This window comes from Papaver somniferum, chromosome 9 (assembly GCF_003573695.1).
Source record: "Papaver somniferum cultivar HN1 chromosome 9, ASM357369v1, whole genome shotgun sequence".
NCBI classification, from domain to species: Eukaryota; Viridiplantae; Streptophyta; class Magnoliopsida; order Ranunculales; family Papaveraceae; genus Papaver; species Papaver somniferum.
The window spans coordinates 19716623-19728703 of record NC_039366.1 but is presented as its reverse complement, the minus strand read 5'-3'; the positions used below and the strand labels follow the sequence as shown (position 1 = coordinate 19728703).

The following is a 12081-nucleotide window of genomic DNA, read 5'->3' as shown; positions in this document are numbered from 1 at the left end:
GTCTTATTATGCCACCTCTTGTCATTGCGACAAAATCGCAGGACGTCCTTGCACTTTCATGCAAAAACCCATTGATCTTGCCTTAACTTTTTCTTTTGTATTGTGGCCTCTTCAGGAATGTTGCGACAATATGACAGGCCTAAATATTCTTGCGAAAAAAAGCCCCATGACATTGCGTCTTGCGACGAAATCGCAGGACGTCTTCGCACTTTCATGCGAAAACCCATTGATCTCGTCTTATCTTTTTCTTTTGTATTATTGCCTCTTCAGGATTGTTGCACAAATATGACAAGCCTTAATACCCTTGCGAATAAAAAGCCTCATGACATTTGCGTCTTAAGACACTTATCAGCTCCCTAATGGAGGGTGCCGCCCTTATCTCCCCCTCGGTTGCCCCTTCAAGGAGGCGTACTTCTACCATACAAGGTTAGCTCCTCCCATCCAGTCTTAACAACAACCAGTTGTTTTCGCAGCCTCTTATCCCTTTTACCTATAGGGCTTATGGTTACGAGACTGCACCCTAAGTGGGGTTTTCTTCAGGCCGAGTGTATAAGCCAAGACTTGTCAAGAATGGCAAGGTACGCTTCAAACGCCCTGGCACTCTTGACTCAACCGTGTACCTCGGCGCCTTGATCAGATCTGCACTCCTTGGGAGAGTCCTTATTACCTTAGTCGCCCAACCTAAGTCATATGCTTAAGCTGAGAATCCAAGGTGCCTCTCCCGGATGGGCTTTATTGACCCCAAATCTCCATGACTCAGGTTCCGGTGGCGGTGTAGCCTTTCCCTGAGCCATGCAACAGGTACCCCCTTATATGACGTACTTTAGGTCTTACATTTGCCTCTTGCGAAATTGTATTCGCGAACTAGGGTGTACGCCATAAAGGTTCGCCCCTTTCTCTTTTGTCATTTTTCTCTGATTGTCTTCTGTAAAATTCATTATCTCTGCGAGAGTCTCGCACATCATCATATTGTATTTGCATTTCGCAATCTCAATTTTGTCATTCAATAAAATGTATTTTTGAGAATTTTACTTATTGCGAGAGTGTCGCAACAAATTAATCATTCATACATTTCTTGTTTTTATTACCTTTGCCATCCTCTGCTTCTTTATTATTTTCTACTGCTTCCTTGGTAGTGGTATGTTCATCATTTTTTTCTGAGCTAGCATTAGTTTCGCAACATCTCTTCTTTTTTCTTTCGATTGCATCCACCATCAACCTCTCACTTCTTTGTGTATCTTTGATTTTGTGTCGCCAATTTTCCTTCTTGTTTGCTCTTCCTTCGCAAGATTCTATCTCAGTTTCGTAACACCTCTTTCCTTCAACCCAATCTCCCTTTATGATTCCTACACGCTGGGGTGAGGGAATTTGATGCACTGGTGGAAAGTTGAAGCTACACCTAGAATCCCATGTAGCCAAGGTCGACCAATTAATGCATTGTAGGGTGATTCTACATCAACGACACAAATAAGATTTCAGAAGATATTCCCTTCAATGGAATTCGCATAGTAACCTCCCCTTTAGGCTTGTTAGCAGTACCATTAAAACCATATATCTTATATGTTGATGGTATAAGATCATCATCTCTTCCTCCCATAGTTTTATAAGTATGATAAAATAAGATGTTCACAGAGCTTCCAGTATCGATTAGAATTCTATTAATTGCCCATGAATCTTCAGCTTCATCTCATCATCTCATCTTCTTTCGGTTTTGGATTAATTTCTAATTTTACTACCAATGGATTATCATGTACCTCTTCACCTTCGGGATTTCTTCTGCGGTAAAAGAAATGATTTTTTCTGCCATTCCTCTAGTGGCGAGATTTTCGCAATATTCATAATTCTCTTCCATTTATCTCTTGCGAACACTCTACTCAAAATTGTCATGAAAATCTTCAATTGTCTTGTATGAATGTACGATAGAGTGACAGAATAGATTCTTTGCTTTTGCACCAACTTCTATGAAGAATGTTTCCTTCTTTTTCATCGTGTTTACTTTGTGATGCTCTGGTGGTGGTGGCAATGGTTGAGATTGTGGGTGCCCTACCAAAAAGTGGTTTAGTTTTCCTTGATCTATCATTCTCAGAATAATTCTTTTTACATTTCTGCAATCATTTGTTGTATGTCCATGAAAATGATGATAAGAACAAAACTCATGACTTCTGTGGTTTGGAGGTGGTTCTTCCCATGTTCCATGGTGTTGGTATATTCTCCATCAAAATTATAGCTTCCCATATTTTCTCCACACTTGCATTTAGAGGTGGCATCTTGATTTCTTCCCATACTACCTTGTGACCTCCTTGTCCTCTATTATAGTTTTGTCTTTGACCTCCATAAGTTTCTTGTGGTTGATCGAGTCTTTGAATCTTGTTATTTCCACCACGATTGTAGAAATTTCTTTCTCTTTATACTCCTCTTGATCTCGGCTTCCCATAGCCACCAGTTTCTGTTGTTGATTGTTACCCGTCACCTTCTCTTGTTGTACTTGCGAAGTATTCGCTACTGTGTTTATTAGCTTGGGTAATAAGCTTGCATTCGCTGTTTGTGAACTGGTGTTCGCAACTGGGTATGATTCCATTTCATTTTGCTTTCCTCTATAGAAATGTATTCTTCTTGAAGTTCTCGCAATTCAGTCATTGTGATCGTATTCTTGACTCTGAAAATTTGGACATACAATAGGTTGGTTGCAAACATAGCATTGATAAATGATAATATAAGATATCTCTCATCTACACGGCCAGCCATTTCGCTACACATAGTCTCCATCTTTTAGTTAGGTGCTTCAAACTTTCAATCCTTTGTTTTAATCCAAACACGTCTTCATACCAGGTCGCGAAGAATTATTACTTATATATGCCCCCAGGAATGTAGTCTGCAAATGATTGAAGGATGTTATTGTATTCTTTGGTAGACCTTCGAACCATTTTAACGCCTCCCCTTTAAGCTGGATGCGAAATACTTGCATAATACACATCATGATTTTCCCATTGCAACATGCACCTCACGTAGGCTTTAATGTGTTGAATTGCACAAGTTGTTTCAAAAATGCTGGTTAATGCGGGCAAATTGCATTTCGGTGGTATTCCTCCTAATTGTACTTCCCTTGTAAATGGAGTTTTCGCAGCTTCTTCTATAGCTTCATCCAATTGTCTTCTGCCTACTTCTCCTCTATTATTTAGCATTCCTCTCATTTCTTCTAACTCTTTCAAGATTTGTTTATTTACACCTGAATTTTGATCCATTGGTCTTTTTAATTTCGCCTCTCTTCTTCTTCTGTTCATGTCTTTCTTCTCTCGCGAAATTTTGCATTTCTTCTTCATTATCCTCATCTCGTCTTCTTCTGCGAGTTTTTCTTCATCTCTATCTTGAATTCGCATATGATTATGTCTCTCATTTTCCCCTTCATGATTTTGTTCATTTCTTATTAATTCATTCGTGTCTTTCAGCCATCCTTTATTCTATCATACTTTCATTGATATTACCGTTATTCCGGTTTTGTGTACGCTTCTTTCTCGATTGTCGTGATTGTTCTGGCGAATTGTCTCCTGAAGCTCTTGTTCTTCCATTTCCGCTCTCAATCTTTCACGTTCGCAAATTAAACGTGCTTGTTCAGCATAATGTCTTTCAATTTCTTCTTCAATCGTTGTTGATTTCTTTGAGTTTCTCTTTCATGTAAAATTCTTCTTCCTTCCTCTCGATTTCCTTCGCCATCTTGGTCATTTCGTCCCTGACGTTGTCCGTTCTCTTGATTTCTACCATTTTTCCCATCATCAAAAGTTTCATTTTGTGGAACGTAACGATCATCAGTTCTTTCTCTATTTTCGCGATATTCTTCATTAGGATTTGATATTTCTTCTTGAATATTGTTTCCAGCATTAATTGTGGGTGAGTTTCGCCTCATTTCTCTTCTAGTCGATCTTGAATATGATTTTGTAATACTTCTCGATCTTCTACTCTGTAGTCTCATATTTTCCATCCTCAATTCGTGATTTTGCCTTGTTAATTCACGTTCTTCTGCCTCAGCTCTTCTTTCTTCATGTATTCTTCGTCTCAACGTTTCTAACGCTCCAATTTCCTCATCTCCATGAATTATTCCTTCATCTGCTTCTTGATTTCTCTCTACTGTCTGGTTTCTGGTTTGTTGCTCTTCTCTTCTTTGCTGAATTTGATTGCCAAGTGTGTATACTCACCCTATCATAATCTGTATTCCTCCCTTGTACTAGTGTTTGTTGAATTGGTGGTTGAATTTGATTTTCTCTATTACTTCTCATTCTAGTAGATTCTCCCATTTCACTTCTTTCTCTCCAGCAATTCTCTTGCTTCTTCTAACAGTAGTTGGTTGTTCTGATGTATTTCTTCTTCTAGCCATTTCTTCAATGTTAACAAATTGCAAGAAATTATGTAAAATTCTTAATCAATCACTCCAAATCTTCACAAATCTCAATATTAATCTTCAATTTTTTCTAGAATAATCTTCAATGTTCCATGTTTCTAGCACCATTATGTAGTTGCAGGAAATCCTACACTACACCCCTCATATGATTTCATTAATACTCAACTCATTTTAGATTTACAATCTTAATTTTATTGATGAATCTTTGAATATTCTTACAAGAAAAGATAAATGAATCAAGAATAACCTCTGCTCTAGACTTTCTCTGTCCTATTTACTTGTTTCTTACTCAAAAAAGATCTCTCTTTTCCTTCACAGTTGAACGACTATTTATAGGGAAATACATAGTGGATGACAGCTAATTTGTCCTTTATTTTCGGATATGGCTTGCGACATTCTCGCAACCTTACAAATGTTAATCTCGCAAACTCTCTAATTTTCGCAGGATCATCACATTTTTCTCATGATTTTAGCTGACATCGTTTATTATATCGTTTCTGAAATTGTTCTGCGACACTGTTGTGTTGTGTTGTTAATAATTTCGCTGAAATATTATTGTTGCGAGATTCTGATCCTACATCAACACTCCCACACAAAGCTTTGCGGGCAGTAGGTGTACAACATGGCTTCAATAACGGCTTCCCAGAGTCGGCACTTCCTATTTTATCAACACCCGACACTAGTGGAAAACAACAATTCCGCGACTGTCAGGACACGTCATATATACGAGTTAAACGACCCATTGTAGGATTCTCTGAAAAGGTCGTTTATAAAGCGTTTTTTAATTGAACGACCCCTAAGATGTGGGTCTCTGAACAGAGACCGTTTCTAACAGTAACTAAACATTGACCCGCGACATTGGTCGTAGATTTGAATTATAATATAAAAAAATCAGATTCAGATCAGCTGAATGTCTGAATGGATGAATCTGGATTAATCTTACTGGTATTTAAGTGAAACAGTCAAGTCAAGTCTAGTTAAGTCAAACTACAGTCAAGTCAAATTACAGTCAAACTGAAATTGAAATGCAACTTCAAATTGAACTGAAATTCAAATGCAACCTAAAATTGAACTGAAATTCAAATGCAACTCAATTTTAACTGAACTTCGAATGATACTTCAAATTTAAACTCAAACTGTGAATTCAACATTCATTCATTTTATCCATTGGGTTTAAAACTACACAAAAAAGGATGAAATTCAGAGTTCATAACAATACATGCCTGAGCTAGCTAGTAAGTTCTAACAACAACATTTTAAACAATAAAACGATAAGCACCTCCGATGACGATGAACTTAGCCAATACTTCATGATTGATATCAAGTAGAGCATCCATGTGTTTGTCCCTGGTTCACATACGACAAAGAACATCGTTCCTGCAAAGCAAATCAACAACTTCGTTTAGTTCATCTTACATGGTAGAGCAAAATAAGTTAAGATATGACAGTATTATCAAAAATAAGTTATGTAATATGTTACAGAATTCAATCAATGAGCTGGACTCCAAACTGCCCTCCAGTAGAAGCATATGTAACTTAACAACTAATAATACTATCTGGGGTAAAGATGACCATCAAGACATGAAGTATTTGCCACACACTGCAGGAAAGTTATCTCACAACCATGACTACGAAAGGACAAGCTTGAAACAAAAGAAGAGCTTCAGGGCAATGGAAGGATGATACAAAGAAATGGGTTGAATCCTTTGGAAGCTCATGTTTTTTTTTTGTAAGTAACAACATCACAGGGGGACAAATAGATCATTCTAAGGCAACAGATAAAACTCACAATCAAATCACAAAAGGAGGTTCAAGTTTTGTTGTCAACTCACATGTGTGCGCCGGGGCAGCTACATTCCAATCTACCAGAAAGTAACACCAGCTACATTCCAATCTACCATCTACATACATGCCGTCAAGATGTTCTTTGAAAATTCCATCATAAAGACGACAAATCTCCATAATTGAGTATAATTTACCCTACAAAAAACCACAATTAGTGAATTAGGTCTAAAGACAATAGGCTCTGAATTGAAGACTGAGATTTAAGCTAGACTTACTCCAGCATCAGAAGCAAAAGGCTTTCCAAAACGACTGAATTTCGCCTCTAGTTCACCAATACTTTTATTAATTAGCGACTGGAGGCCTGGGATGCGAGACTTGATTACAGTTTCCAAGTGCTGCAAAATCGACCATTATGCATCAATTTGAGTATGAAATACACCAAAGCTCATAGATAACCAAGTATAATTTTGGGAACAGCCAGACAACACAAGAAAAGAAAATCATTTGATTGACCCTCTGCTCTGTTCCACAACAAACGTGCATGATAATACAGGTGAAATTGCTAAAATTAAACAATTCGGCTGCAGGGTAAAGGAGAATGAAATCAAATTAAAGGAAAAATCTCTTTATTAGTGACAAAACCATTGTCTAATAAAAAGGTCCCCAATATGTAGGAAATCACAGTATAATAACGAAACCATGGTCTAATAAAGAGGTCCACAATATGTAGGAATCATGGTCTAATGACAAACGAAAACAAGAAATTTTTATCCACGTGATCATTCAATAGATCAACCCCCATACACGGACCAACCCCTTCCTTGGCAGTTAAAAATATGTCATTAACAAGACAAAAGTTTAGCACAGAAGTTTAGTCCAATCTCATCATGACACCCAGGATCATAGTGCTTCTAAACTCTAGATGAGTGAACAGAAGAGAACCGATAGTGCGAACACAAGAATGCATCTAGTGTCTACTACTGAAAACCATCAAAGAATTATAACATCGAACAAATATCACTGGCAAAAGGCATTAATTGTAATACATACAAAATAAAAACAGTTCATGAGTTTTCGCATTGCCAATCTTTATAAATTTCAACCTAGGTCACATATAACAAACCCATGATATTAAAAATGTATGTTAAATGAGGATGGTCTAAATCTAGATAACGAGATTTACAAGTTAAATAGAGTACACACAATCAAAAGAGACAATCTGACATTTTAAATAAATTTGGGGGAAAACCAATTTAACATGAAGAATCCCTAGCTTATCAGTACCCAATGGAATTTATTTTGTATTTGAAATAAAATCCATCCATCCTAAGCCGTAACAGTCATCATATTCTATGGAGACATTCGCAGTATTCCGCATTTTAAAGACAAACAAGGAACCAATCCACAAGCTATGATACTCCTACCCTACACCACTTGAATGTCATTGCAGTAGTTTTCCAAAATAGGACTAATCAATCTACCATATAAAAATTTAAAAGATAATCCTAGCTACCAGTTTGGACTAGCTAGCCATACCACATTCAATCTGGCACGATATCATTCTCAAATTCTAGTCTTCTAGTCGTTGACTATACATGAATCCCATGAGCTAATTGAGTCCAATTTATATAAAAAAATACATTTATAAGATATCTTATGCATTCATAAGTAATATAGACCTAGTAGTTGGCAGAATATAGCCTTGGTTAAAATACATGTTAGGATCTTGAGCAGCTGAAACATATCCATAGGTTTCATAACCTCCATTGTTTTTGTCCACTGTAAACCATAAAAGCACACAGGTTACATCGCCAACAATTCCAAACCAAGGATTAACATGATCAATTAAAAACCCAATTTTAGCATCAACCCCAGAAGCTGACTACTATAACTCAATTTGAGAAACAATACCAAGATTTAACTACAATCCCAGAATCTAAAACAACATAAAGTCACCCATCTTGAATCCCCACATTAAAATCCTCTTAAAACACACTAAAATCCGCTTCAAACAATAACAACTATTTAATCCAAATCGAATCAAATACTCTAATTCGGTCAAATCAGTACATCAAAAAAATCAAGAAAACACAACCCCTAACAAGCAAAACCCCTCAAATCAACCCTAATCTACTAATCATACCAACATTGATAACTAAACTCGAAAAACAAATCCCAAAAGAAACATGAAAAAATAGCCGATAATTAACAAAAATGGTGTAAATAGAGATAAGATCGAAAGAAAAGAAATATCATCACCAGGATCGCACTGCGTGAAAAATTCTTCCATATGTACAATCCACAAATAAACACAAACAAAAACAAATTAGAACCAAAACCGATAAACCCTAAAATTCCAAAAAAAAAAAAACCCAAAGTTAAAAAAGAAATTGTAGATGAGTAGAAGAATCAAATTGAATACTAACCAGAAGTAAGAGCTTTAAACATTCCAGCTCTTCTACCTTTAAAATATCTAGATACTTCTTCTACTGTTCTTAGATTATACCCTCCTCCATTTTTATCCATCTCTTCAATTCCAAAAAATCAATTATCTGATTTTCTGAGATGGAAAGAAATTATTTCCGACAACTACTTACTTTTGAGTTAATATGATGGAAGATGAAATTGGTTTCAGATCGAAGATAACGATGCAAAGATATGAAAGATTTCTTCTTCGATTAATAATTCAACCCATATGTTCTTGAGGAGAAACAACTAGGTTTTTTGTTTTAGTTTCTGGGAAGAGAAAGAGAAAGATAGGTTTAGATGGAGAGGGAGACATGTGAGGCAGACTTAGTGATAAAAACAAAGAGATAAGGTATGTTCATCTAGCCGTTCACTTCAGATGGCCCAATCGTGGCAGTACACTGCGTGGGCCCAAAAAATTATGACACAGAAGTACCGGATCTGAATCGCAGTTTAAGGGACTCTGTTTTGGATGGTAGAATGGTAAATATATTTTCCTATTCAGAGATGGCTGAATATACTCTCGGATTTTGTCCGTATTTTTACCATATCAGGGACTGTTATATTTGGTCAACGGTCCTACTACGGTCAATGAGGGTCTCTGATATGAGTTGTATAATACCCATTTTCCACTAGTGCGAGTTGTTTGCTCCTCCTCCTCGTTTATTGATCACAGACATGAAAGCGCTATAGAGATCGAGAATATGAAATGGAGAATCAGTTGTTTCCTTGTTGAGCCTCTGAACAGCTTTTTGCAGAAACGTGTTGTGATATATGGTGTCATTGTTTAAAGGTTTGTCGCACTTTTCGTAGGATAAAGTTTTTTCCTTGTAAGGAAGACATCCAAGAGGTTGCATAGTCAGCATTACCACTTTGTTCACTCCCGTCTTTTTAATTTCTCTTATATTCAACTCTAACTGATCTATGACTTTTGCAACAAACGCTTGATATCCCTGCATTATATGCACATATAATCAGCTCTTAAGTGATTTTGCACCAATGTTATATGACTGATAATGAACGGCTAAATCTTTTTACGTTCTTCTCATATGGTGTTCTACGTACATACCTCATGGGTGCCATGGTAAACTGCGTTATATTGTGTGTAGTCATTACCAGAGCTAGAAACAACGGCCATGGACTCGTCAAGGTCGCTTTTGGTGTAAACTCCATCTGCAATATACTGTTTAAAAGTATCGATTTGTATGGTCATATTTGGTTCCTTCTTCATCCATGTGTTGAAAACACCGGTACCACCATGAGCGAAGTTCATCCCATTGCTAACCTTTGTTTTACTTAAGTCGTCCAATTGTGTGTAAGGCATTGGAGATTTGATTCCCATAAATGATGCTAGAAATGGCATTATCAAGAGCAACAAGAGTACTTATTAGAAATTAAATGGAGCAAGCATCATAGTTGTTTCGGTAACTAGGACGGTGTCTATAATATTTAATAAATACACGTAATTAAGTTCACTTACCAAGAAAATCAGTTAAGATAAGGCCATCGGAAAAACGACCAGTGGGAAAACCGGGGAAAGTCATACCATAAGGGATCTTCCATGATCTAACCGTAAAGTTGTCATTTCTTGTATCAAGATAAGAATCCCCGAAAAGAACAACTTCGACAGAGGGGAACCATGATTTAAATCTTTTGCGAACGCCGAGTCCGATAAGAAGAAGCATAAGAAAAAGAGAACTAGTACTGATGAGGAAATGAAACTGGATTTATTTTGTGTAGTATCCATTTAGAGTACTGGGTTGGCTAAAAACAGCATTTTTGTTCAAGTATATACTGGAAAAGAAAGTAAGACTCTATCTGTGGGTACACGAAATAGCTCGCCACATGTCGGACATAAAGGGAAGGAGTATGGCTAGAAAATCTCACTTAAAGATTCCCGTCAGGGACTTGTCAATTCGAATGTCAGAATTACCTCGTCACCAATCAATCCCGCGAAGTACAAAGGGATGCGTACAGAAGCGAAGAGACTTACACGAAGAATTTAAGTTACGAAAAACCAAGCTAGAGTACCCAACAAGATATCAACGACGAAATCAAAAGGGCGAAGTACGGTAACTTGGTTGAAAAGATAGATCGCGAAGTAAGTATAATGGGGAGCAAGAAAAGAGACAGGTGTCCCGACAAACCCATGTGAAGATAGCGAAAGAAGGGGAAAAACTTTATGTAAAATGGCCAGGGCGAAGTATAAAGTGCTCCCGAGATAGCTTGGAGAAGTAAAATGAGATGTACACCATTAGGGTTAATTGGCCTATAAATAGAGGTCCTTGGACAAGGCATAAGGGATCGGATTTTAGAGATACGAGAGAGCTTAGCTTAGGGAGTGAGACTAGGGTTTCCTTGTATTCAAGAACTTGTATTTGTTTCTTTGATTAATTCATCAATAAATATTTCCTAGTTTATATTACTTAACATGTCCTAGATCTTGGCTACTTTCCTTTTGGGTATACTACTGGATTTCCAGTAGTTACATTTTGGCGTCCAGAAAAAGGAAACTTAGATTGGGGATTCATCCTCATCTAAGGAGTGGAGAGAAGCTGAAACTGTAGGAGTGAGAGATCTTAGCGAGACGTCCCTTTTAAGATTAGGGTTTAAAGGATAATCGATATTGAAACTAGGACAAGTTGATGACTAGAACACCAGATCGAGCGGCACACATGATATCGACGAGGAGAAGCAAGAGATTGGAGGCCAAAAAGAGGAGGATAAATGGAAAGAGGAGGAACATCGGCTGCAGGAGAAAGACAAGGAGTGAACCAGCAGCGGACTGAGGAGGCCAACGAAGATAACTTTAGAGAGGGTTTTGTACACACTTCCGACACGGACACCATTGCAGGATAAGATATGACTCGTGAAGAAATGGAGGAGAATATCGGTGAAGAAGACATGACGTTGGATCAGCTGAGGGAAGCGCTCCACCTTGAAAGGGAACGAGACAAGGATCTAGCGGAGCAGCATGCCCGATTGACGAGGTGAAACGCCAGGTTGTTGCTGCAAAATCGCCAACTGAACGAGGAAGCTGCAGCTGACGCCATGGATTCAGAGATGGACATGATATCATCAGGAGAAGAAGAGTTACAACGAAGGAGATACACCCGCGAGGACGACGGAGGAGAGTGAAGAAGGAGGCGACGAAGAGAAAGCAGTGAAGAAAGAGAACTGAGAAGGGATCGGAAATATCAAGTTGGGAAGATCGAAGACGAAGGTATGAAGAAGAGAGGAGATATGAGGAAAATGATAGGAGGCAAGAATATGAATGACAACGTGAATTCAACCTGAGAAATGAGGAAGAAGGGAGACATGGTGAAGGAAGGCTCAGCGTGATGAGAGGTGGTCGTTGGGAAGAAAACTGAGGGAACCTGAACCAGGAAGTCTTGGATGAGCTACGAGATAGGAGGATGCTGATAAACAATTCGCGA

The 12081-nt window shown here is 37.8% G+C and overlaps 1 protein-coding gene and 1 long non-coding RNA gene across 3 annotated transcripts; both read right to left on the bottom strand.

Moving 5' to 3' along the window:
* Positions 1-5610: 5610 nt before the first annotated feature.
* LOC113308765 lies at positions 5611-8461 on the bottom strand. 2 transcript variants are annotated; one of them, XR_003340049.1, is made up of 5 exons: positions 8438-8461; positions 7858-7957; positions 6454-6573; positions 6226-6373; positions 5611-5770 (listed from the first exon to the last, which is right to left on the bottom strand). It is a non-coding gene; the product is annotated as an uncharacterized LOC113308765 (long non-coding RNA). The 2 variants fall into 2 exon arrangements; XR_003340048.1 differs by lacking the exon at positions 8438-8461 and having other exon boundaries at positions 7858-8001.
* An 815-nt stretch (positions 8462-9276) lies between these two features.
* Positions 9277-10007, bottom strand: LOC113311533 (GDSL esterase/lipase At3g09930-like). Its single transcript, XM_026560363.1, has 2 exons — positions 9714-10007; positions 9277-9597 (listed from the first exon to the last, which is right to left on the bottom strand). The coding sequence occupies exons 1-2, from the start codon at positions 10005-10007 to the stop codon at positions 9277-9279; spliced, it is 615 nt and encodes a 204-aa protein (XP_026416148.1).
* Between the last annotated feature and the right edge of the window lie 2074 nt (positions 10008-12081).

Bases quoted from the DNA above. Each gene is read 5' to 3' on its own strand.
- LOC113311533 (XM_026560363.1), bottom strand. From the start codon at position 10,007: ATGCCATTTCTAGCATCATTTATGGGAATCAAATCTCCAATGCCTTAC. The intron at 9,598-9,713 runs GTATGTACGTAG...CATATAATGCAG, and splicing joins TTTACCATGGCACCCATGAG to GGATATCAAGCGTTTGTTGC.